This window comes from Neovison vison, chromosome 1 (assembly GCF_020171115.1).
Source record: "Neovison vison isolate M4711 chromosome 1, ASM_NN_V1, whole genome shotgun sequence".
In the NCBI taxonomy this organism is placed as follows: Eukaryota; Metazoa; Chordata; class Mammalia; order Carnivora; family Mustelidae; genus Neogale; species Neogale vison.
Genome location: NC_058091.1, coordinates 218,278,906 through 218,303,597, shown reverse-complemented (window position 1 = coordinate 218,303,597; position 24,692 = coordinate 218,278,906). Strand labels below are relative to the sequence as shown.

General features: G+C 45.6%; 1 protein-coding gene across 2 annotated transcripts in view; it reads left to right on the top strand.

The window, feature by feature from the left end:
- MAP1B (microtubule associated protein 1B) overlaps nt 1–24,692 on the top strand; it is a 95,603-nt gene that overhangs the window by 49,073 nt on the left and 21,838 nt on the right. Inside the window, exons 1-2 of one of the 2 annotated variants that reach the window (XM_044267469.1) lie at nt 18,917–19,112; nt 22,214–22,296. Coding sequence is in view for 1 of the 2 variants with exons in the window: in XM_044267461.1 (XP_044123396.1) it covers nt 22,214–22,296 (83 nt within the window). In the remaining variant the exon portion in view is untranslated. Of the gene's footprint in view, nt 1–18,916; nt 19,113–22,213; nt 22,297–24,692 lie in introns of those variants that run through there. The other variant, XM_044267461.1, reaches the window with a different exon arrangement.

Sequence of the window (24,692 nt, the reverse complement as noted above, 5' to 3'; positions counted from 1 at the left end):
AGCAGATATGGGTATGCAAAGGAAATGTCGTGTGGCTGAGTGGGGGACGTTCTCAGTGGTGTTTCAGCTTTGTGATTTCAGGATGACTCATTTGAAGAGAATCACCAGTGCATTCACTGGTAGAGCAAGGACAACTTGGAATTTTGGTCATTTTCCTAGTGAGATGCAAGACTGGTGGTCAGTGAAAATGAAGAAGGAAGTTGCAAGGCAAGGTTGAGGTAATACAAGGCACTTGAACTGTTGGATTCTTGGATTCTCATGGTGGACCAGTGTTGGAGTGAGTGCCAGTGGGTGGAGGACACTGAATGGAGCTGAGCCGGCCATCTTTGAGATAGGAAGAAGGATTCTGGGGCCACAGAGGAAGTCTGGGATTTGAGAAATATGTCCAATTCAACTAGTATAGTGATTAATGCTGCACCCATTACTGAGCACCCACATGCCAGGCTTCCATGAAAAAGACCTCATTTAATTCTCACTTCAGCTCTACGAAGAGTGGGTGCGGTTACTCCCATTTACTGACGAGAAGCCTGAGGGTCAGAGAGATTAAATCATCTGTCCAGGGTCAGAGCTAGCTAACTGCCATGTCTGGCCTTGAACTCAAGTTGCCCATCTCCCTGGCTTCTTTCATTGCCTCTGGGAGAGAAGTTGACCTATGTGATCAAGACTGAAAAAAATCCAAACCTGTGCTATAAGTGACTATACAAGGTGCTCCTTCCTTGAAGTAGGATATTTAGAAATCAGTCATTATATTCCTACTTAATAATATGTTAATGTTTCCTATTATGTTAAACATAATAATTATATTACATGTTTTAAATGTGTAACATATCAAAATGACACACCTATTATATAATATACTTGATATGTGAAGACAATATACTACACCCCATTATGCCTGCATTTAGACTTAGCTTATAGGAATCCTTAAGAGCAGCAGCAACTCCTTCAGTCTTTGGAGGGAACAAAAAACATCCATGGTCTGGAAGCTCCTGAGAAGGCAAATAGGGTATGTTAACCCAAAGAGGAGTATTACCTAAGGGCTCTGTCCTAAAGGCTGGCAAGGAATTAAGAGGCTATCTTCCAGCATGGCTTTGTATATGAAATTATGTGTTTAAACTGCAATTTTATATTGTTGAGAAACATCAGTATACCAGTGATTTACCTTATGCCTTAGAGGACAAAGTGCCTTCTAGATACCTCTTCCTCTTCACTAAAAGCTGGCATTGATGGGTTTTAGAGGGAGCCACGTAGGCATGGAATGACGGAAGTCAAGAAAGGAACATTTGTGAAGATTCCACATGGATCTTAGGGGTCCTACAGGAGCCAGAGTTTCATACCAAATTCATATCTGAGACTGAGCCCTGTTTTAAGGGGACCAATCTTCCCTGGATAGCGTTGGGGGGGTGTCCAGACCTTTCTCATGGTTGCATGAACTTGAGACGGGGGCCCACGCAGCCTCTGTTCACAGGCAAGATACTTTTGACCTGGTAGAACGATCCCCGACTAGCTCCTTATCATTGCCTTGCTTCTCTGTGGTATGTTCTGGAGCTAAAATGCACGATGACTTTAGCTTTTGTGGAGGAGGGCAGAAATGGGTTTGGGACTGAGCAAGGGAAGGAGTGCCACCCTGCTTTATCTTCTTTGTGTTGCCATGTTCCCATGAGGATCTGGAAGCAGGAGGAAAGATAATGGTCGATGAGGGACAGAGAGAATGGGTGGTGTTGGCAGCCGTCCTGTGTGTTGTATGTTGAGAACTTAAGAAAACCCTGAAAACCAAACCTAAAACCCCTTCTGGTAGCCACTTCCCAGCTGTTTTGGAGAAGACTCTGAAAAACAAATAGCATCTTGAATCAAGAGCAATAGTATTAGATCTTTTACTCTAAGCTATACTTTTCTTTCAGCCGGGATTTATTTTGCTTGGCTAGAAATAGCTGGAGTTATTTCGGCAGCCATGACTGTTGTCTAGGAATTGAGTGTAGGTTGGAAATAGCCTGGCTGACTACACTGTTTAGAAATAAGCCTCTCTCTTTTTCAGTCTCTTTAAGAAGGGTTTGTAAATGTTCCTGTGGTTAATTGCTTCACGGTGCCTTCTTTTCTATCAATTCAATAGCCTCATGATGCAATCATTTCATGCAAGAATAAACTGTTAGGTCTGTTGGAGAGGGACAGGGCTAGTCTGTATTCCTTGAGACAGGTGTAGAGGCAACCTCAGATTTGTAAGACATCGGGTCATTCTCAGCAAGTAGAAACAAGGCAAATGGAAGAGACTGTACACTTTCCATCTCGGGGACCAGCATCCTCTGTGTGACTTGGTAGAGGCCATTGTAGAATCTTTGTCCTTGGAAATCTTGAAGAGCTGCAAGGACCACTGAATTAAGTTCTCATTGGTCCTGGGCCTCACAGTATCACCTGGGTAAATGAGGTCTAGCTGTAGGCCTAGAGAATTGGAGATTCCATGTGCCAGAAAGACTGTAGAACACATTCCACTTGGTCATTTAGCTCCAGAACACAACCATTTACAGCATGTGAATGGTTCCTGGTGCTCCCAGACCTTGGCCACATGCTGGCTCTGGTAAGAACATACTGGTTCGCCCGTGGATTTTGGGATCTCGGCCCATGAGAATTGAGGTCTGGGTCAGGTGACGGAGAAGAGCAGAGTCTTGAGTCTCCCAGGGTGTTTGACTTGGTGGTTCTGATGGGGCCAAGAAGATGGACTTTGATTCCAGGTGCCTTTGGGTTTGAATCACAGCTTTGCCATTCACCAGCCATGGCTTTGGCCCAAGCACTTAAATTCTCACTTAAATTTTCCATACCTAGTTTCCCCACATGTCCAATGAAGTTCATTGCATAGCTCTTGTTACAATTAGAGGTAATGTTACAATATGCAAGGAACACATGCTAAGCAGTCAGTAAATGGTGGCTCTCTGGTTTGTATGGATCCTAGTACTAGTCCTGGTGTTGTGCAGAAAGGAAGCGTGAAGTGAGAACACCTCTCTCCGAGTCTCTTTTCAACCCAAAGGGCCTCCTGCCCCCACAACCAGGAAGGAATTGGTGGACACATGGACAGGGAAGGTGGCTCTTCGTGTAGTTGGTAGCATTCCTAATCTCTGCCCTTCTTTCCAACCCCTGGGATTTCCTCACTGTCTGCTCACACTCGGCTCTATCGATGGTGTGGTGAAAAACAGATGCTGAAAAGTTCAAATTGACAGCCCGTTTACATTCTTACGGGTTTTTTAAGTCTGAGACAGCGCCGTAGGCAACCTCACCCCATGCAAGGTGCCGAGGCGTTTGGCTGACTTGGTGGTGCATCAGGCCTGATATTCTGAGATCAAGGATATGGCACGTCACTTGGAGAAACTGCGGTGATTGACAAGATGAATGTCTGAGCTGGGGAGAAAAGCAAGAGCTGAACATAGAGGCAGAAGTGTTCCCCCCACCCCATTCAAATCATTGTTAATAAGACAGCTTAAAAGCCCCTTGGATCCCTTTGACATCTTTTCAAGGTTACCCACTTGAGGACTCTTTAATGTGAGGGCCACGACATGATGGGAAAGGCATTTTCTTTTTCTCTCTTTTTGTCTTACTCCTTGGAGGAGAGATGAAAATAAAATGGTACTAAGAAAAAGGAAAGCATTTTTTCAAACAAGGGAGGTCATCGAGAACAGAGGAAGTGGCTCTTTCTAAACAGCTTCCTACCTTAACTCTGGTAGTTAGGTGTATTACTGCATGGTCATGCCTGTGACACATTTCTAAAGGACTGTAAGGATGATCATGTGATTTTTGTTTCCGACCTTAGATTCTGTCACCTCAGTGGAGCCCAGAGGCTTTGCTGCTGACGGGCACGGTGATGGACCCAACGCAGTAGGGACTTAGTAAATACCAAATCACTACCATTAAAGAATACTTCCTCCATGCCCCTTTGAGACCTTTACAATTTCACGAATGCTCAGCAGTGGAATATTAATCACAGCCAAGTGAGTGTTGCTTGGGGTCATGGAGCTCCCTTGGTGTGAAGACTTCCAGTAGAGCGTGTGACAATTTTCATTTCATCCATCTTTCGGAGGTTGCCACGAGCGTTCTCAGAGGCCCGCAAAAGCCAAACCTAGAGGAGCCAAGGAGAAGAGATTCACTGGACATTCAGCGTTAGCATTTCCTGTCGCCACTCTAAAGCATTTTGTATATAGGACAGTTAGGCTTTCAGTCTATTCTTTTTAGAAAAGAAGGGAGGATGGGTGACCAACGGTTTTAGCCCAAGTGGATGCAAGTCCGTATTTCTGCCATCATTGCCCCAAATAAGTAACTCAGGAACTGAGCTTACGTTGCTTCTCTTGCAGTCCGTCTTCAGCTTCCAACGAGGAATCTGAGCTATATCTCGATTAAGATTCAGACCTTTGATGTCCCTTGAGATGATACTTCTTAATAGACGATAAAACACAGCTTCTGTTTGCTGTGTGAGTGCAGGTGTAAGAGGGAAGCATCCAGATCACACAGCTCTGGGGTCAAGAAGCCTTGCAGGGGCATCCTTGGCCTCTGCAGGGGTCCATTTGGAAAGAAAAAGCGTGGATGTTGGTATAGCCGTCCTTGACTCCTGGCTCTGCCATGATCTTGCTCTCTGACTCTGCACAAGTCACTTAGCCTTTCTGAAACTTAATATCTATGTCTGCAAAACAAGGATTTGGAATAGAAGTGTCCAGATTCGCATTTCTCTAAACCCGGGTTCCTCACCATAAGCCCTCCATTTGGACTCCGTGTCACCTCATCCCCAAGGATGTATTTCCCAGGGCTTGGAGTTTCCCTGCTATGCGTCTTCTTGCTTCATTTCACTCACCATCTTGTATGTCCCATTCAGACGCTGTCTTCTTTGGAAGCCTTCCTAAAGCCTCTCAAAGTGGTCTGGCAATCAGAATCATCTCCTGGTAAAACTTCTGGTTTTAACCCTGACTCTAAGCTAAGGATCTTGATTTGCCGGGTCTAGATCAGACCTAGTCCTCTGTAATTTTAACAAGTACTCCATGAGCTTCTGAAGGTCGGCAGAGTCAGGAGCCGGCGTTCTAGGACTGTTAGTTCTAGGCGAACCACTGGCTCTTAGTTCATATCCATCTCCGCAGTGGGCACCTTTCTACCTCATACGATACCCAGCCCCATTCAGCCAGTCTTTGGGAATGTGCTTTGACTCTAAACTGCTTTAAATTATCAGTTGATTGGGTTTAAAACCCATATTTGTAAGTAAAATATAGTCATTTATTTAATGGCTAGATTCAGTCAGTTACCTATTTTTAACAACTTGTTCCTGGGTATTTACAAATAGGTAGAATCATAGCTTGTGTGGGATGCATTTATGCAGCCATTTAAAAATAGCGCACTCTGACTTTTAGTCTAAATCAGTCTCTGTTCCTGTCTGCCTTGTTTGCAAAGCCTCTTTTCAACTCTTCTGCATTCATTGTTCAATCAATATTACTGTATTCTTTTCAAACACCTTGAGCTACAGTTTCAGTTAGAGAGACTTTTTTCATACAGTCCTCTCCACTCGTGAATATGAAATAAATGCCCAAGCATCCCTCTGTAAGTAAACACCAGATTCCATCTCAAATCTGATCTCCCGCATCACAGTGGAACTCAGTGCTTACATGCAGAAGCTCTGTGTGGTGTTGATGGGGTCACAGGACGTGAGCGTCCGCTGTCTGGGATGAGGCACTCAGTGGGGGCGGGGGTGTTCTTTCTAGAGGGGGTCCTGTGTCTCCAAGACCAGAAGGAACAATTGGAGTCAGTCAAGTAAATGGGAGGGGACAAATATTCTGGACAGAGGGAACAGCATATGCAAACCCCCAGGAAGGCCAGGTAGAATAGATTGAAACACACCCTGGCTGTGGTTCATGGAGCTAACTTAGAAACAGAATCACCAATGAGTCACGAATCAGCTCTTTTTTTTTTAAGTCCCAGAATGTTTCCTCCACAATTTCCCCCAGAGTAATAACATCTATGGATAATACAGAGCCCTCCTCTGAGGAACAACTGCTTTTTCATCACCCACGTGGGCATCCAGGAGAGTAAGGGTGGTATGTGAGCCCATGGAGAGAGTTGGCCGCTGGAACCACGGTGGAGAATGTTCCAGTATCCAGTATCCAATGAGCCCTCCTCTGAGGAACAACTGCTTTTTCATCACCCACGTGGGCATCCAGGAGAGTAAGGGTGGTATGTGAGCCCATGGAGAGAGTTGGCCGCTGGAACCACGGTGGAGAATGTTCCAGAATGTACATAAGTGACAGGCCCCTTTATGTAAAATGCATGGAATTTTGACCCCAAAACTATTCAATGTGGTCTAGTTTTTCTCCCTGTCCTGATGGACTGAGGTCCAGTGACCACAGAGCAGTGTTCCTTCCCTAGAAGCTGCTTCCAAGCACCCGGGAGTGCATCTCCCTCTTTCTCCCCCTGCTCTCTGAGGGGACAAGCTTAGCTCCTGGCTTGTCTGCAGTCAGCAAGGCCATGTGGTAACAGGAAGGGGAGTGAATCCTCCCCATCGAAGTCCAAGAGTGACAGGACCTGTCTTTCCAGCTCTACTCTGATTATGGATAAAGGGAAACGTAAGCCCCGGGCAGCAGTAGCTGGCTGGGTTCCAGAGCCAAAACCGAATTAGAAACTCATTAAATACTTCAAGCCAGTGAAGCTGGCTGGGCTGTGCAGGGGCTGGGAAGGCTGTGAGCCGAAGAAGGGAAAGGACGCGCGTCTCTGGCTGGCAAAGGGCAGGCTGTGAGCAAGGCAAGACAGTCCAGGAGACCAGACAAAACAGGGCCCACTTGTCCTTCCCATAGATGTGTTTGTGAGCTGCCTAGTTGGTACAGCTACATAATGTATGCTAATTGCTATCTTTCTTTTTTCTTTCTTCTTTGCATGGGAAATGCTCAGTGGGAAAGCTCTGAAACCAAAGAGACAGTGAAGAAAGGCCAAAATGTAGACATTACAGAAACAGAGAGAAGGAACAAAGGAGAACAGAGGATGCAAATGTACAAGGTGCCCAGCAGGCACCTGTCTTTTCCACGCAAGTTTTAGAGAAAAAAAGCAAAAAGAAAGATACGATGTTCTTTGTGTGCTGTTTTCTGCATCATCTGTTCCATAGGCTGAAGTTTGTTAATTGGATTTTTTTAACCATGGCAAAAATTCCACCTATGGGAAGAATTGAAAATTAGCAAGATGAAATCCCAGAGTACTTAGATAACTTCCAGGAAATATTAATTAGAAAGTATGAGGTGGTTCTCTCTTTGTGACTTCCCTGGATAAGACATCTCTCTGTGTAGATTATAAGATTGATGCAAATTCGAGAGGGCACACAATTGAGCCCACTTAAATTAATTTTCCATTAATAGGAAAGACTTTAAGTATTTTTTCTTACCTGTCAAACCATGTAAATCTAGTGTCTGATTAGATAGCCCTGGGCGACTATCATTTTTTACTTTAAATCAAATTTAAAAAACTATATTAAAAAACATCATATTAAAGTAATGGTTTCTTTAATGAAGCTTATCAAGGTGTACAGGCATTTTATATTGGAAAAAAATGGACTGGGGAAGAAAAATATTTTTTTTTCATGTCTGACATCAAAATTCCAAAGGTTGAAGTATTGGACATTGGACTTCTTATCTTTAAGAACCCTTAATTTTTTTCATAATACGAAAAAGATGTAATTCATTCTTCAAAGCAAATTTATAGACATGAGACGTTTAGGGAATTTCCTAATGCGTTTTACTGGATATGAAAGAAAGGCAGTGCCGATATTTTCCAGAAGAGTATAGAAGACACAGTAGAGCATCCGGTTATATCCTCTGAGGGAAAAATTGACATAAATTTGAGCTTCTTCTTCAGATGTTTTAACATGCCTATGAAACTTTTGTTTTAAGATTAAATATTGAGCCACAGTGCGCAAAAGATACGGAATAGGTAGTCAAATGCCAGTAGGAGGAATCTCTATTTTCATTTTCTGGCCTCTCATCCATTTTCTGTCTTTCTTTCGGTTATACTCTGGAGCTCCAGCAGAGGACACACTGGGGAGCCTGAGTCAGTCCGTTCTTCTCCAGAGCTGGCTTTCCCATCAGCATTTTTACTGGGACAGAATGTACTCCCATTGTACACTTTGTTAAAGAGCAAAGAGTTTTCATCCTAAGAACTTAGCATGCTTATGGGTAACTGCATATATTCCAAGGGTATAAGTACATAAAAAACCACTGAATCATGCACGATAGGAATGTGGAAAGTGATTTTATGCATGCTCATTTTCTTATGAAAACCTGTTAATTCTCATGGAAACGGAAATCTGGAGATTTTCTGAGAAGCATGTTTTCCCAAAGTCCCCAGTTTATTTGTCTTCCTCCCTGAACTCATTCTACACTGGAATTTTAGTCTTTCTTAAAAGAAGACAAAGAGGGTAGAATTTAGTTGAGTGACTGACTGAATCACTTCTGCTCAGTAGGTTTTGGGACTTTATCCTCAGGAAAAATATGTGTCTTGGTTCAGAAAGCATTTATCAATACCTTAAAAATGTCCCTTAGCTAGATTTAATAGAATTGTGTCAGAAACCAATCTCTGCTTGTCAAGTCAATATTAACTAAATATGTGGCCCTGACTTGATTCCTTGTTTCCTGCATCAAGTTTTCCTAGATCTGCAGATATAGTTGTTCGGCTACAATCTTCTAGAGAAGGTCAAGTGTGGTATGGGGACATGTGGTGTAACCCCTATGGTAGTGACCTTGTGAAGACCTGTAGTTGAATATAAAGTCAAAATGAATTCTTCCTAATGATGCCCTATCTTAATTCTCTTAGGAGTCCTAAGGAGGGGCTGATGACCAGAGACAAAATTCAGTGTACTTGTGAAAAAATAAAAACAAACAACTTTCGACACTTTGGGACATTTTGGGGCCCTAATCACATAAAAAGAACTAGACAGTGCTTCCTTTTTATTTTTATATGGCAGTGAGCTTTCTGCTAATGGTGACTCAGGGGTATATCTTCCAGGGCCTGAAAGGTCCTACATCACTTGATTTACTCATTTTTCTAAAGGCTGAATTTCAACCCGCCTGATTATGTTGAATCCTGTTCAGAAATTGCATGGGTGGTGGTATGTGCAACTGTAACCATCTATATTTTTGGTTGTCCTGTTTTGCAAAAGACCATCAATACCTAAATGTCTATAGGTGGAATGTGTGATCTGGGTTCTGTGAGATTTGCATGGAAATTGCCAACTTCACAGGAAGTCCAGATGAGGTAGTGCCCATGATTTTCACAAGTACGTGAGAGCATTTTGTTAACTAAGACATTCTCGTTTAGTTGGATGCAATGGCTTGTATAAATTTTTATACACTTCCTCTAATTGAGGTATATGATACAGAGACCATTAACCACCATCAGAATTTTGAGGGAAGAGACAACTTTGGGAGTTGAAGGGGACAGGAGATATTTCCAGAGGAAATAAAAGTTGAACTGGATCTGTAAGGGACTGATTAGATTTAAGTAGGTTCGAGAACTTACTTTAAGACATGGTAGTAAATGGTGTCCTCCAATAACACCCTTCATTATTTTATTTTTTTAAAGATTTTATTTATTTATTTGACAGAGGGAGAGATCACAAGTAGGCAGAGAGGCAGGCAGAGAGAGAGGGGGAAGCAGGCTCCCCACTAAGCAGAGAGCCTGATGAGGGGGGCTTGATCCTAGGACCCTGAGATCATGACCTGAGCCGAAGGCAGAGGCTTAACCCACTGAGCCACCCAGGTGCCCCAACCCCCTTCATTTAAAGCAAACTTTCAGCCAACTGTCCCACTGGGGTTAAAAAAACAAATGCAGTGACCAGTTAGCATGAGTATCTGATATACTGAAAATTTTAATTACTTAGTATAAATTCAGTGACTACATCAGCATTGTAAATTACTGGTTTATTTCATGTAAACTTTTAACAGCATAACTCATTGAAATTAAATGGTATTAGGTGGAATGAAAAAACCAAGTGGCTGACTTTAAAGTCATGCATTCTACTTATCAATATATGACACCACATTTGACCTGAGTCAGCAGCAAGCGGGATTCCATACTCTTTTCCCCTCTAAAAGTATGAAATGGTATGAAAGGCAGTAAGAAGTCAAACTCTGTATGTTGTTCTTCAGAAAATACTGAATTAGTTCACATAACTGCTCCCTTTTGCTCTTCTAATTGATATTTTACTGCTAAAGGGTAGGGTTTGGATTTGGTTTAGGACGAGGTGATGGATGAAGGGTTTAGTTGGAGAAAGTTCTTGTGATAAATTTTTCCTACCTCTATGCCCAGCAAGAGTTGCTGGAACCACCCCATACACAGGGGCTCACCATCCCCTGTGACCAAATCTCTGAAGACATGCTCAGAGCAAAGGCTTTATTGCATGGCCTTTCTTCAGTCGTTAGTCAGTGGGGCTACAATGTCTACCCAAGGCTTTGTGTTCATATGTCTTATCCAGGGCTCAAAACTGGCTCTCTCCAGCGGCTGCTGCCTGTTAGAACAACACACAGACAGTAGAAAAGAATAACGTGAAAGTGGGTGGGGGAGACATCCTTCTTCTCCCCTTAGAATAAGAGAAGGAGCATACTAAGGAGGAAAATGTGAGTGAAGATGTTGGTTCTTCTAGGGCCATTTGTCAGAGCACAGCAAGAGATCACGAAAGAATGACGAGGAGCCATGTGTTTAAAGAAAAGACCTTTATCATTGAGAGAGTACGCTCTGGAGTTAGTCCACTATGAAGAGAGCTGAGGAGAGCACCTGACTGAGGGAAGTTGAGGACCAGGCTCTAAATGAGTCTTCACTCTGGGTCAGCAGACAAGGCACATAACTGATGGCAAAGAGTAGGAAGTACAGAGGAGTCAGGGCTGGGGCCCTGGTGTGCCAAGAGTCCCTCCTCAGCCCCGGGACAGAGAAGACCCCGGTCAGGAGGAATGGAGTGTACTTTTCTGGGCAGTCCAAGCACCGGGGCCATGACTGGGTAACACAGACATAGTGCTCAGGGGAAATACCAGGTGCTGATTCAGCCATCTCCTCCTCCCCCTTCTGAATGAGGCAGAATATAAATTAACAAAACTAAAACAAAACCAAAGTCACACTTCCCTTGGGTTGGGTTGGGGCTTTAGGCCAAATGCTTTAAAAGATATGGCCAGATTTACTCATCCTAGCTGGCACACAAGACCCGAGTATCCACCTTTCCATTACCTGTTACAGATGGTGGCGGCGGAGGCCCCACTTCAGGTCCCTTGAGCCTCCTACTTCCAGGTCAGGATCTTGACCTTCAGAGGTCCCTTCCTGGCAGATCACCGAGCCTGTTGCTTTGCTCTAGCCTGATGCTGTCACTGCAGGTAGCACTGTCCCCTGGGGACTTGACTGGGAAAAAAATGTCAGCAGCCTGTGGTATTTCTCCTCGGCTTAGAGCTAAGGGTGTCCAAGGGGTCTGAAACTAGAAGTGATATTTGTTATGTCAGCTACTTATATTTTTCCCTTTCTGTTTTCTTTTCAATAGCCAGTATCAAAAGGACTAATTTGATTTCTGTTTTTAAGGTGTCTGGCTTTGAAGGTGAAGGGTGTGATGATTTGGTTCTAAAGGGTAACAGATGGAGGTGAATGGTCGGCAGTTTCCCCGGATTTGATCAATGGCAGGAATTTGATGGCAAATTAAATGTCAGATAAAACTGCCAAGTGATTCCTAGACTCAGTACTTACTGGAAAAAGTTGTTTGAGTTTTTAATGATCACATTGGCTCCCAAGGGAAATAATTCTAGCAGTATGTTCAGCCATCAGGACGGTAACACATTAAAAACACTGTGAGGATGACATTAAATAAGCTCACTTACTATGTTGTTATTGATCAATAGCGTCGTCTTTGTCTACGTTGTCTCCTTTCTCAAAGAAGGGGCCACAGAATGACGAGAATTATCTGAAAGTCTGCAGACATGCAGAGCCCCAGACCTCACTCCTGCCTTCTGAATCAAACTGAGAGTGGGCCAGGCATATCTGCATTTTTATTGAGGTCCTCAGGGGATCACGGGGCATCTCACACTCTGAGAAGTGTCAGCCTCCAGTCCTTTCTCCATCAGGCAGATGGGTCCCAGACAGAAAACAAAGCCATACCCACAGGCTAAGCAACGTAACATTGCAGTGGATATGTAGGTCCAAGTAGTACATTTTAGGTTGAATGTGAAAAGCAAGTCTGAGTTATTACTGGATTTTTAAAAAAGATTTTATTAATTTATTTGACAGAGAGAGATCACAAGTAGGCAGAGAGGCAGGCAGAGAGAGAGGGGGAAGCAGGCTCCCTGCTGAGAGAGAGCCCAATGCGAGACTTGATCCCAGGACCCTGAGATCATGACCTGAGCCGAAGGCAGAGGCTTAACCCACTGAGCCTCCCAGGGACCCTATTATTGGATTATTTAAGGTTTTTGAAGTATTCAGCCTCGATTCTCCTCTCTGTGGAGGTGGATTAAGTTTGCAAATCAGGAAGGCACTTCAGGTACAGGTCACCCCGGGGCCTGGGGGTGAAGGTGAGCAGAGAAGGCAGTGGTCCATCACTTCTCTGGTACTTTTCCCCCATCACCTCCAGGGGCTTTTTGCTGCTTTGGCCCACCCTTGAAATGGTGGCATTTCCCAAGACTGTTCTCAGCAAAAGGCTCTCTTTATTCTCGAAGAACATCACCTAAAAATACACTGATGCCTCCCAGATCTGGTCCAGCCTGTGGCCTGAGCCTCAAATTCACCTTTCTGCCTGCATATTGGGCAGAACCACCTGGATCCTTCATAGGAACCTCAAACTCAGTGGACCCCACATCAAACTAACTGTTATCTGTCTTCCTTCGTCCCTTTAAAAATGTCTTTTTGTGAGGTACCTGGCTGGCTTAGTTGGTGGAACGTGCAACTCTTGGTCTTGGGGGTGTGAGTTTGAGCCCCACATTAGGTGTAGAGATTACTTAAAAATAAGATCTTTAAAAAATGAAATGAAATGTCTTATTAGCTAAGAGCCTGATTCTGGACTGTGACCACCAAGGTTTCCATCCTAGTTTGATTATTTATTCCCTAGGGCTGTTGTTGAACTGCCCAATGTCTCATTTTCCTCAGCTCTAAAATGGGAATAGGGCCTTCCTCATAGGGTTAATGTGCAGATTTAATGCAATAATCCTACATAAAGAACTTAGATCAGTGGTTGACCCAGGGCAGGTATTCACTATAGCTTAGTCATTTTTATTATTAATTCCCTTATCAAATATTGATTGAGCTCCTGTGGTGTATCAGACACTCCTTCTGACTTATGCTTTCCAAATGAGACACTGTCAAAACTGCAAGCATCCCCATTAAACTATGTTCCCTTCAGGATAAGGCTGGCATCCCATTTATGTTTTAATATCAATGCTAGTTTATGAAGGTAGCACTAATTTGCCTGAGTTAATCTCCAGAAAACTGTGTCCTCTAAATAATTCACACTCTGTTAGTGAACAGGGAATACAATATCTCTTAAAAGGCCAGGAGAAGACCAATAAGATTAAAAAAACATTCTCTGAAACCTCCTCTGATCTCAAGAGGGTGAGGTCTAACTGTTGAACTACAGGAAAGTACCATTTTTGAGTTGACATGTAGGCGAGATTGACAATCTTGTGGTTTAACCTAAGAGTTGGTAGAGTATCTGCCATACGGCAGGTATCCCCCAATGCAGAAAGAATTCCCAAACCTATACCCCAAAGGCAGGGAGTACCCTAAAATACAGTAAGAAAAATGTACCTCAGGCAAATCTTATTTTTTTTTTTTAAAGATTTTATTTATTTATTTGACAGAGAGAGATCACAAGTAGGCAGAGAGGCAGGCAGAGAGAGAGAGAAGGAAGCAGGCTCCCCGCCGAGCAGAGAGCCCGACGCGGGACTCGATCCCAGGCAAATCTTATTTTTAAAAAGTAAGGATTTAGACCGTGTAAACTCCTAAAAAAATCTGAGAAGCATCGGGGGGCAGTGGCAAGAGTCAAGACCAGGAGTCAGATGGGTTAGACTAAAAACCCAGTTTAAAAGCTTACTTTATTCTTATCTGTAATAAGACTTCATTAACCATGAAGTGCATCACAGATGAAAGGTGGTGCTGTTAATAGTTTAGTACCTGTTCCCATGTAGAACTGCCTGCAACAGGCGTAGAACTGTCTGGGCAGCCACACACATAGAACAGTCGCTCACTTATGAGAGGCCACTGTTCACCCATGAGGCCTGTCTTTTTCTTCTTTAAAGATAGTAAGAGGGTGGCTAGAATTGACACCAGGACTCCTTTGGGTTTCCCTATTCTGTGAGATGAGGAAATTCTGATTTCTTATGCCACAGGAGAGACAGATTCTCACAGGCTTGTGGGTAGGAGGTTTCCCCTTGGCTGCTGGACTCCTCGAATCTTAAAGGCAGAAGCCATGTCTTTCTTATGCATGATGAGCATAAGTATTTTTCTTTGTCTGCAGCACATTTTGTTGAGGGAACAGGGCACTGGGACCTCCTACCTTGCTGGGGCCCAGAAGACCCTGTTCATAGACTTAGAATACCATCATCATCAATGTTTCAGTGCACAAACCCAGAGGAAGGTGCTCTGTAAATGGTAAAGTACTAGACAGATGTGGATCTGTGTTTTGATGGCTGGGGTTGGCTCCCCTGACAGGTCATATGTAGCCCTTTGCTAGGTATGCATTTCCTCTCCATCCATCTGTATAGCTTTCTAAAATCCATACCTTGTTGCAGAAACAACTTTCAGGTTGTCTTCTTGCCCCTAGTGGGGGCCCACATTGGTGTTGCTGTTTCTCCTTAGGTGTTCTCCAGGGAGCCAGACCTTCATCAACACCATCCATGGTATTTCTTTCTACTTCTTTCAGCTGGGGCCTACAATAGAGAAAAAGAAAAAAGAAACAAACTTATTTCTTCTACAGTCTCCCACTTCTAACCCTTGGTAGCCTGGATTCTCATTCCTCTGCCTTGAGGCCTTTCAAAAAGGGGGAGAGAGTGGAAGGAAGAGGAGACCCGAGGAGAATGGGATTAGGGAGAACAGCCCCGTAGAACAGATTGAGAAAGAGGGTATGCTGCGAACCCTGCAGAAGGGACGAGACCTTTTGCTGCCTGGCATCCCATTCCCCAACCAGGTCTGTGCCCAGTGTGAGCAGTCCCCCTGCCGGTGGAACAGGAGGGGATGTACAATGGAAGATGAGCCTTCCTCTGCCACTAGGAGCAAGCCTGCATGCCTGTTGTCAAGACTCAGTCTGCATCTGCACGCAGAGAACACAGTTAGGACGAGGAGGAAGTCTTGGCGTCCGGGCTGTTTTAGTTATTTGCTTATTTGGGTGTCTAATGGTCAGGGAAACATAGAGTAGAAGATAGCACAGAACCTAAGAGAAGGATGGGGTGGAAGGACTGGCAAACACATGAAAAACTAAACCAAATGTCAATAAGAAAGAAGAAAGTTTAAGTTCAGGAAATGTAGAGAAAAATCGGTGTAGACTCAGATTCTGTAATAATTCAATTCTGTGCTACACAAAAGACGTCAAAGGTAAAATCTTTAAAAAGCGGTCTCATTCCCAAGCAATGATCAACTTACTTAAATTAAAAAAAAATTTTATATATGAAGTCTCCTGAATTTGTTTATAATGGCATCCATGTTCTTGTTCTCTTAAAAAAACACACACTGACCATTTGGAGAGCAACGTGACATGCGGGAGCACCCATCAGAGAGGAAACAAAAGCAGAAAACAAACAAGCTTATTCCCAACAGAAAAGAAACGCCATTTCCAGGAAAATCAGGGAACGGCCGGAGAGAACTGGGCTCTAATTGTACTGCAGAGACAAAGAGGGAGTGAGTCTCTGGGCATGGGTGGGAGGCGGGCGCACTTGCCCAGGGGCAGGGGAGTCAGCGGCACCGGCTGTCCCATGGCTCCCCCAGCTGTCCCATGGCTCCCCCGGGATGCATACTCACCTCTTACAATGGGGAGGCTTAGCATCACAACTGGAAAACCTTTCTTTCAGATACAGTGGTTCAGGAAGGTGGGTGAGGCTGAGAGCTACGTGAACTGATAAAGATGAGCGAGTTGATTTTAGGGTGTTAGGGCCTCTGGGAAATCAGACTCCTTCCAGCGCTGGGAGTTGGGCTTCCCTGAGGAGGGACGCTGGGTGGGCTCCTGGTGATGGCTGGCTTTCTGGGCTCTGTACTGACAGTGTGGGATTGTGCAATCAGGAGGTACTGAGCCTCCCAGCACCTGTGTTTCTCTGAGGGCACCTCCGTGGCAGGAGTGGGGAGCTGAGCTGTCTAGCCCGCCTCGTGGGCATGTTCTCCCTCGTGTCTGAGGGGATTTCTTTCTCATTCCAGGCAACAAGGGGGAGGCTTCTGGTAGGTCGGTCCCTGTGCCCTCCTGCACCCGCCCTTGAGCTCTATGCTGGGACATCTGGGAAAGACATTGCTGCTTGTGGCCTTGAAGAAGTGCTGTGACCACATGTGCACCCCCCTTTGGTCTCTCTCTTCCTGTTCTTCTTGCTTAGAAGTGATGAGGTGGGATGGAAGGAACACAGGGAGAACCAAGAGAGGCTGCTGGGAGCCGACTTCTCCACTGCTTGGAGGCTTCCTGACTTGCTCTTCCTCTGTCTCCCTCTGGGAAGGGAGAGCCCCAGAGCTGTCTTCCCACCAGGCCCGTAGGGGCCAGGGTTAGTTGTAAGGGACAGAGAAGGAAAGAAGATTCACAAGACCTTTGCTGATGCAGGCATCTCCTCTCCCTCCACACCAGCTCTTTCTCTCCAAAACTTCCCCCATCTCTTAGCATATTTACTTTGTGTTATAATGTGGATTCCTGCAGAAAGGGGGTCTGGATAGTCTTCCGGATGAAAAGCCGTTATTAAAAGCTGCAGGCAGATCCTCTGGTAAATAATTTTTTAGTTCCCGCACTGAGTACCTTTCATTTCTTGATTTTGTCCATTCAGCTAAACTTTACCCTGGGGGTTGTTTTTTGGACGTGGAGGTTGGAAGCAAGAGGTTTCCTTTTTGGAAAATCCACTTGGGCAAGGAGGTAGAATTGAAGAACTCATGGCTTTTATTTGTCTTTCCTTCCTCTCTCCCTGCTTCCTCCCCCTTTCCTTCTTTCTTTTCTCCCTCCAACAGAAACAGAATTTAACATCAAGACTTTTGTGCTTGTGGCCTTTTCTTGATCTCCCAGCCCTTATGTTTAGCTAAATCATCCCATTCCTTTACCCCAAGCTTTCCCTAATTCTACAGTCTTCTTTAACCCTAAGTTTTTGCTTCTCCATGTTGGAAGTTTTTCTGGGGTGGAATCACAGTATGGAATTCTGTGTCCATAAAGAATCCATTCCGGCTTTTACCCGGGGAAGGGGCAGGAGGAGCGGGTGGAAGAAAAAGTGTTGACTTTTCAGGAAAAGGAAGTTTTGGAAATCCAGTTCTGGACTGTGATCATCCATAGAGAAGGAAATGACGTGCTCATTCTCAAACATACCAAGTGACTGCCCTCTTACGGGCGATCATCAGTGTTTTCATCAAGGGCTTCCCCCACCTCTTCGGGCTTTTTGGACTCTGGCTCCGGCATTCTGTCCCTTGGGCTGGGCTGTTTCTTTAAGCAGCTGCCTGTCTGGGTTGAGACTGTTGGGGGTCTTTCTTTGGCCCCAGCCCTGATGGTATCACCTGCTACGCCACGGTGTTCTGGCACCAATGGGTGGGGTACGTGCAGGAGAGGAGCGTCAGCTGTGGGCAGGGCCAAGGTTCTGAATTTTATGGGGACTGGCGATGGTGGCGCCTCAGTAGTGGGTGTCACTGAATTCAGTCATGTCAGCCTCTTCAGAAACCAGCAAAAAGCCTTTGTGTGTGCACATACGTGTCTGTGTTTAGGTAAAAATACTCAACTCTGTGGAGAAGAGACCCCATAAGCATCCCACCAATTATACCTAGAAAATAACATTTTCCTTCCGGAGATTTTACAGTTACCTGCATTAGAGTAGACCATCAACCCCACAGACAGCCTGATCTTGAAAGACGCATAGATTGAAATAATGTGTTAGACTTGGAATAACTGAAAAAAAAAAGAAAAAAAAAAGTCCCAGCAATAACTGCAAAATACAGGCTTGTTTGAGTCTCAAAGATAGCCTTTGGGAGCACACAGACAGAGGTCTCATTGTCTGCAAGGACCCTGCTGCTTCAGGGGTCCCCCCAGACCATCCCCTTTTGATTCTAAGGTGGAACAGTCTTCTTTTTTGTCACACAACAAGTCCCTGCCCCACTCACCCCAGGATGAAGCCTTCACAATTACACCGGGTTTCGTGGAGAAGCCTTCAAAAGACTTCTTATCAAAGCAGTGAGTGACACAATCATTGCATCTCAAGCCCCTGCTTTTGCTTCCCTCCGACCAATGCCGAGCGGAGTTACCTATTCATTGGGGCTCCCTAATGGTTCCTCTGTGAGCCCTTTCTGGAGAATGCAGACTATAATGGGAGAGAGAAAGGCTGCAACCGGGTTGTCTTTCTTTCCTGGGAACTTCTTTTCTGAAGCAACTGAATGAGACCTTTGCAGGCGAGGGCAGTGGCCTCCCCTTCAGAATGCCTGGCCTGTTTCCCAGTGTGAAACATTCCCCAAATATGCAACTTTGCTAGCGTCCTAGCCGCCAGAGCCCAGAGCCGCCTGCCGCCGGGAGAGCTGGCATTCCACCGGGATGCCAGGGTGGGGGCGCGGGGCTCCTGCCCCTCAGGCAGCCCCCGCGCTTGCCAGATGCCAGGATGACCCAGCCCCTAGTTACATCGTCCAGGGAAAGAATCTTGTCACAGCAGCTCGGCTGTGACAAGAGCTTGAAGCTTCTCTCTCTCTTTAAATCCCCTCCTTCATTTAAATCCAATCCTATAAAAAGGCTTTTGTTGGAAGAGGCAGCCATGGCATCATGGTGCACGTCTGTGTCACCGCTCTCAGTGTTTCCAAAGATGGACAAAAAGAACATTCGTTAGTTGAATTCCTGAGCGAACAGGTCTGAAAATTGACTTGGAGGGAGGAGAGGTAAACACGGCAGCGGTCACATGGCGTTTGTCTTGTCTGCAAGCGATGAAGCCAAAGAGGAAGGGAGCTTCTCGTGGATGGTAAGAAGCCCCCTGACAGGGAGTGCCTGGGCAGCAGTGTCCTTATGTCCGATGTGTCTGGGGAAGGGCCTGCTTGGGGTGGCGGAGCTCCGGCTGCCTGGGCTGGCTGTTAGAGGTGCATTTGCAAGCTGGGGTGAGCAGGGTTGGGCGCCGTGTCCATCACGTAGGGAAGGAAGGGGCTCTGATTCCTTTACCGTCTCCTGGGGAGGGAGCCACTTGCTCCTACCTTGACTTTTGTGGGTTCCTACAGCATAGAGCTGGCACTACAGTCATACCTTGCCAGTATGCTCCCTGAGGCTTTGTGTGTTGAAAACAGTCATGTCCAAAGTGCGATCGAGGAAATGGCCATTTTTCCTTGGCTTAAGCTTTTGCTTCATTTCATGTCAACTTAGAGCTACTGAACCTCCCAAGCAAAGTCTTCATTTCAAGGAGTCCACTGATGAAAGGACCTAGAAAGGGGATGGTTTCCTGGGTTTTCTGATGGTCATTTTATCATTTACTTACTCAGTTTGGTGCTCTTTCGTTTTAGCTTTAAATGCATATTGTGGTCAAAAGCAAAACCAACCATGCCAAAAAATGATGCCCAACAAAAGCATAGATTTTGGTATTCCTAATAAATAAACGTTCTTTCTCATGGCTTAGTTGAATTGTTTTTCCGGAAGCTCAGTCCTTCGTTGGCTCAAACTGGAGGATATTGTTCTGTTTTGGTGTTTCTTCATTTTCAGGCATTTGGACCAAAGTATCTCATACCTTCTCTTAATTTCACCCTCTTCTGTGTGAGTTTTCTGCCACCTTTGACTTTTCTTTTGCTTTTGGCCAATATTGTTGTAATTCTTTCTGGCTTCTTGCTTCTTTGAGCACAACCCTGCTGCTGTTCCTTTGGATTTTTTCCTAGCTCTCCCTTGGCTTCCATTGTCTGCCATGCCTGTTTTTCCAAATCCTAGTCCCAGAGACTAGCCCTGCAGAGGAGTGTAGCTAGGGGCTGTGGGGCCAGGTGTGCAAGGTCCGAGTCCTGACTCGAACACTCCCTAGTTGTGTGACCTTGAGCTAGTTAATTCCCTTTTGCAGATTTCATCGTCTTCCACAGTAAGAGGGGACATCACAGTACCTCTGTCACAGAGCTCTTTAGGTGATTCAATGACTTCATACTGGTGAGGTGCTTGGAACAGTGCCTCACATCACTAGGGTTTAGTGTGGGCTTCTTCCATTTCTGATGTAGGGGAAATATTAGCTCTTGGGAAAGATCAGACAACGGAGGAGAATGGGTTTGATGATGGGGTGGTGGTATTTCAGCATATTGTTTCTGAGGTACTTCTGGTCCTTCCTGATATAAAGGGGAAGATCCCTATGGCCCCTAGACTGGTTCTTGAGATACAATTCACATATCGTACAGTTCATCAATTGAGAGTGTACTGTTCAACAGTTTGGGGTACACTGTACTGTTCGTCTTGTTTAAATTCTGGTAAAATATATATAAAGACAAAATTTGCCATCTTAACCAATTTTCAATGTACAGGTCATTGGCACTAGTTGCATTTATAATGTTATACAACATGACCTCTATTTCCACAACTTTTCCTTCACCCCAAACAGAAAGTCTGTGCCCAGTAAGTTGTAACTCCTTAGCCCCTCTGCCTTGGCCTCTGATAACCTCTGATCTGCTCTCTGACTTTATGAATTAGCCTATTCTAGATATTTTCTGTCAGTGGGATCATACAGTACATGTTCTTTTGTGTAGACTTCTTTCATTCAGCCTCCTTTTCTCAAGGTTCACGTGTGTCGTTGCACGTATCAGAACTCCATTCCTTTCTATGCCCGAGGACTGTTTCACTGGATGGCTATATTCTACTTTGTTTATCCAGTCATCCACAGGCGGACAATTGGGTTGTCTCCACCGTTCGGCTGTTGTAATCATGCTGCTGGACACTGGCGTACAAGTATCTGGTCCAGTCCCTGCTTTCAGTCTACTGAGGAGTGGAATTGCTGGGCCATCTAGTAGTTCTATTTTAGCTGTTTGAATAATTGGCCAGCTATTTTCCTGGAAAGGTTATTCTGCCCTCTGGTATTCCTCTCTTTTGGAGTTTATCTCCTGCAGATTCTGTTCCATTTTGTTTCGTCACCCAAGTTCCCCATATTCTGAGCAGCAGACTTGTTCTTGTCCCCTCTGACCACGTGTTTCCCCTCTGTGTTTCTGGGGGCACAGCCCTCTTCTCTTCCTTATGAACCGGTAGAGCACTCTGGCCCCTCATGCACCCAGTCATTCCTTGTCTAATTGTCCAAGGAAGGGATGTTTATGCAGGAACAGGCTTCGGTCTACTTCGTCTGGGGGTGATTTCAGCCACTCAGATTCCCCTAAAACGTTGTACTTGAAGGTATGGGAAATCAGGGACATGGAGCCAAAGGACTGCAGCCCTCCTTAGACACGCTCCTTCGCCCCCACAACACCTTGCTTTGTTTTTCTGCATCGACTTTGCTTGTCTTTACAAGCAATTTGGCCACTCTGTCCAGCGGGAGAGTTGTTCTCCACTCTTCATTTGCTCACAGTTTCTCCACTTTTCTCTGGGCAAGTGAATTAATTAACGGATACTCCAACAGACTGTAAGCCCGCCTCAGACAGCCATTCTGGAGGTTGGGTAATTGTTAGCCAGGGTTTCTGGATGTCATTCATTTCACAATCAGGCTCCTAATTAATCTCAGCACCATTCTCACCAGAAGAAAGGCTGATGCAGGGAAACATCCCCAATTACCATGAGAAAGGAAATGTCAAGAGCCCCGTTGAGTTTTCCTGGCATCCACCCCTTGTCTCAGATGAAAACCCGCCATTAACGCGAGAGAGGCAGCCTGGCGAGCAACCCTGCAAATTTGAGGACTGTGAGAGCATGAGGAGCCCCAGACAGCCGGACCCAGCTCTGGGAGGAACCTGCGGGGTCTGAGCTCTCGTATACTAACACCCATTGTGCTGCCCAAGATAGCGTGGAGAATCCCCGTGCTGTGTGCCCATCGGAGCAGCGGTAGCTCTGCTGTCGCTGAAGCCTGCTGGGCAGTTTTAACCGGGAAAAGCTAAAGGTCTCCCTTTTTTGTCTGTGTTTTTGTGTCCACAGGACAAAAGATCCTTCATCACCGAAGTGACGTTTTAGAAACAGTGGTCCTGATCAACCCCTCAGATGAAGCCGTCAGCACTGAGGTAAGCATGTGGCCCGGTGGAGTCTCGGGCTCGGGCGGAGTGTCACCTGGTGGACGGCGCCCACCTGACTGGAAGGGCAGGGGCGGGCGGGGCAGGAGAAGGCTACGGAGAGAGAAGTTCTGATCCAGGGTCGCTTCCTTACCCCCAGTCAGTGGCCGGTTCTCTACCTCAGGACCACCCCAGACTGCCCCTCCCCATAAGGACAAAGTGGAAGATGCGTGTTGGAACTGGGGTATTTTATAGAGGCCAGGGGATATGAAATCTTGGGTGTTTATGGAGGGTGTGGTGCTGCTCGGTGGTGTCTGGCTGAGAGGTAGCAGGGGAAATAGACTGCAAGCCCTCAGGACAGGACATTTGGGACACAGATTTGGAGAAAAATAATATCTTTGAGGCAAGCTCCCTCCAGAGTCATTCTGCTTACCCCCCTATAATCGCTCCCAAAGGCAGGATAGCCTGGTGATCGGGAGCATGGCCTCGGGTGCCGGACTCCCTGGATTCTGCCACTTTTAAGCTGGTGGCCTGGGGTAAATTATTTATTGTCTTTTTGTCTCAGTTCCTACCTCTGTGAAATGGAGATCACAACAGTGCTTATGATGTGATTAGAAGCCTTAGATGCTTAAAACAGAGCATGGCGTGTAAGCACTGAAATATACATGTTGGTTGTTCTTCTTATTAATGTTATTATTACTGTCATTTGAAATTATTGCCAAAAAAGGATAACTGGGTATTTCTGAGACTATAGTTGGAGAAGAGCTTGGCTGAAGCCAAGAGTCCCTGGCCCCCCAGGCAGAAGGAATTGCTGCAGCTCCCTTTTCCTCTTCTTTTATGACAGGTTAGCAGTTTTGAAACCCGGTGCTGCTTGGACATTAAGGCTGCCACAGTCCCTGGGGGTTGGGGGAGGGGGGACTTTATTATCTACAACATCTCCTCCGCCCATGCTTTGAGCTTCTTTTTGAAAATTGAGATATGATTCATATACCATAAAATCCATCTTTTAAAGTGTGTAATTCATGGGTTTTTAGTATATGCACCAAGTTGCCTGCCTATCATCACCCTCTGTTCCAAAATATGTCCACCACCCCTTAAAAACCCCCAGCCGGTTAGCCAACGCTCCCCATTCCTCCCAGTTGCTGGCAACTTGTAATCTACTTTTTGCCTCTGTGGATTTGCCTCTTTGGATTATTTTGGATAATGGAATCCTGTACTAGGTGGCTTTTGTGTCTTGGCTTATTTTCCTCAGCATAAGGTTTTCAGGAGTCACCCACATTGTAGCATGTATCAGTACTTCATTCCTTCTTTATGATTGAATGCTATTCCATTGTGGGGATGTCCCTCAGTTTATCCAGTCATCAGCTGATGGACACTGGGTGGCTTCCACTTTTTGGCAATCATTACGTAGTCTGTTGTGATCCCACTTCCATCTGCTCCAGATCGGCAGGACCTCTTTGACAGTCCATGAAGGCACGCGGTTGAGGCAAATGGTGGGCTAGCAGTCTCTCTGTGATGAACAGAATTAGGAAGTAAAGGCAACTTGAGATGGAAAAGGAAAAATAAGGAATTTCTTCAAGGAATCCAGGCTTGCTGGTGGAGCAGATGGGTTGGAACGATTACGTGGGTCTTGTGTGTTTCCTTGATTAGAACTTGGGATTCTTGGGGACCACGCGTCATGTTCTGTTCACTTTTGTATCCCTCCCTTGGTGTCTAATATGATGCCTGGCAGTGAATTTGTGCTGAACTGAACTGTGCTCGGAACGAATACCTTGGTGCTTGGAGCGGTGTTTCTGCTGAAGGACAGGCTGGCTTCCTGCCACTTTAAAGAACAGAGAGTTCTTTCGTGCAAACCATTTACAATTCTATTAAAAAGATTCCCATTTGTGGGGAGAAAAAAGATTCCCGTTTGGGGCAGCCTTTTGTTTCTGTTCAATGTCAGGCACCTTGCTGATCCTATTGGAGATGGGCATTTGGAGCTGAGCGTTTGCTGGATGGCTTGGAAGGAAAGGGGTCCTGTAAGGGAGGGGCTCACTGGGGACTGTCACTGGAAATCTGTGCTTCCTGAGGCAGCAGTCGGCGGGGGGGGGGGGGGGCGGCGCTGGGCTGTACTCGGTGACCCAGCCTGTGAGATATCCCTAAGTCTCACGGACGGTACGCTGCTAGCAGACACAGCTGTGGAGACTTCTGTGTGAAAGACAAGGAAACTAGTGGGGAGAGAGTCAATCACCACTACTGGTTTGGTCGTCTCAAACATGGAAGGTGGCACTCATGGGCCCGTTGACCAGATGACCACAGTTGTTGGCTCTGTCCACCACCCCAGGGGAAATGCACGAGTTTGGCTGGTGATGGATGTCAAGCTCGGCAAGAGCCAGCCCTGTCCTGCGAGTGGGATGGCGGGTGGTGTT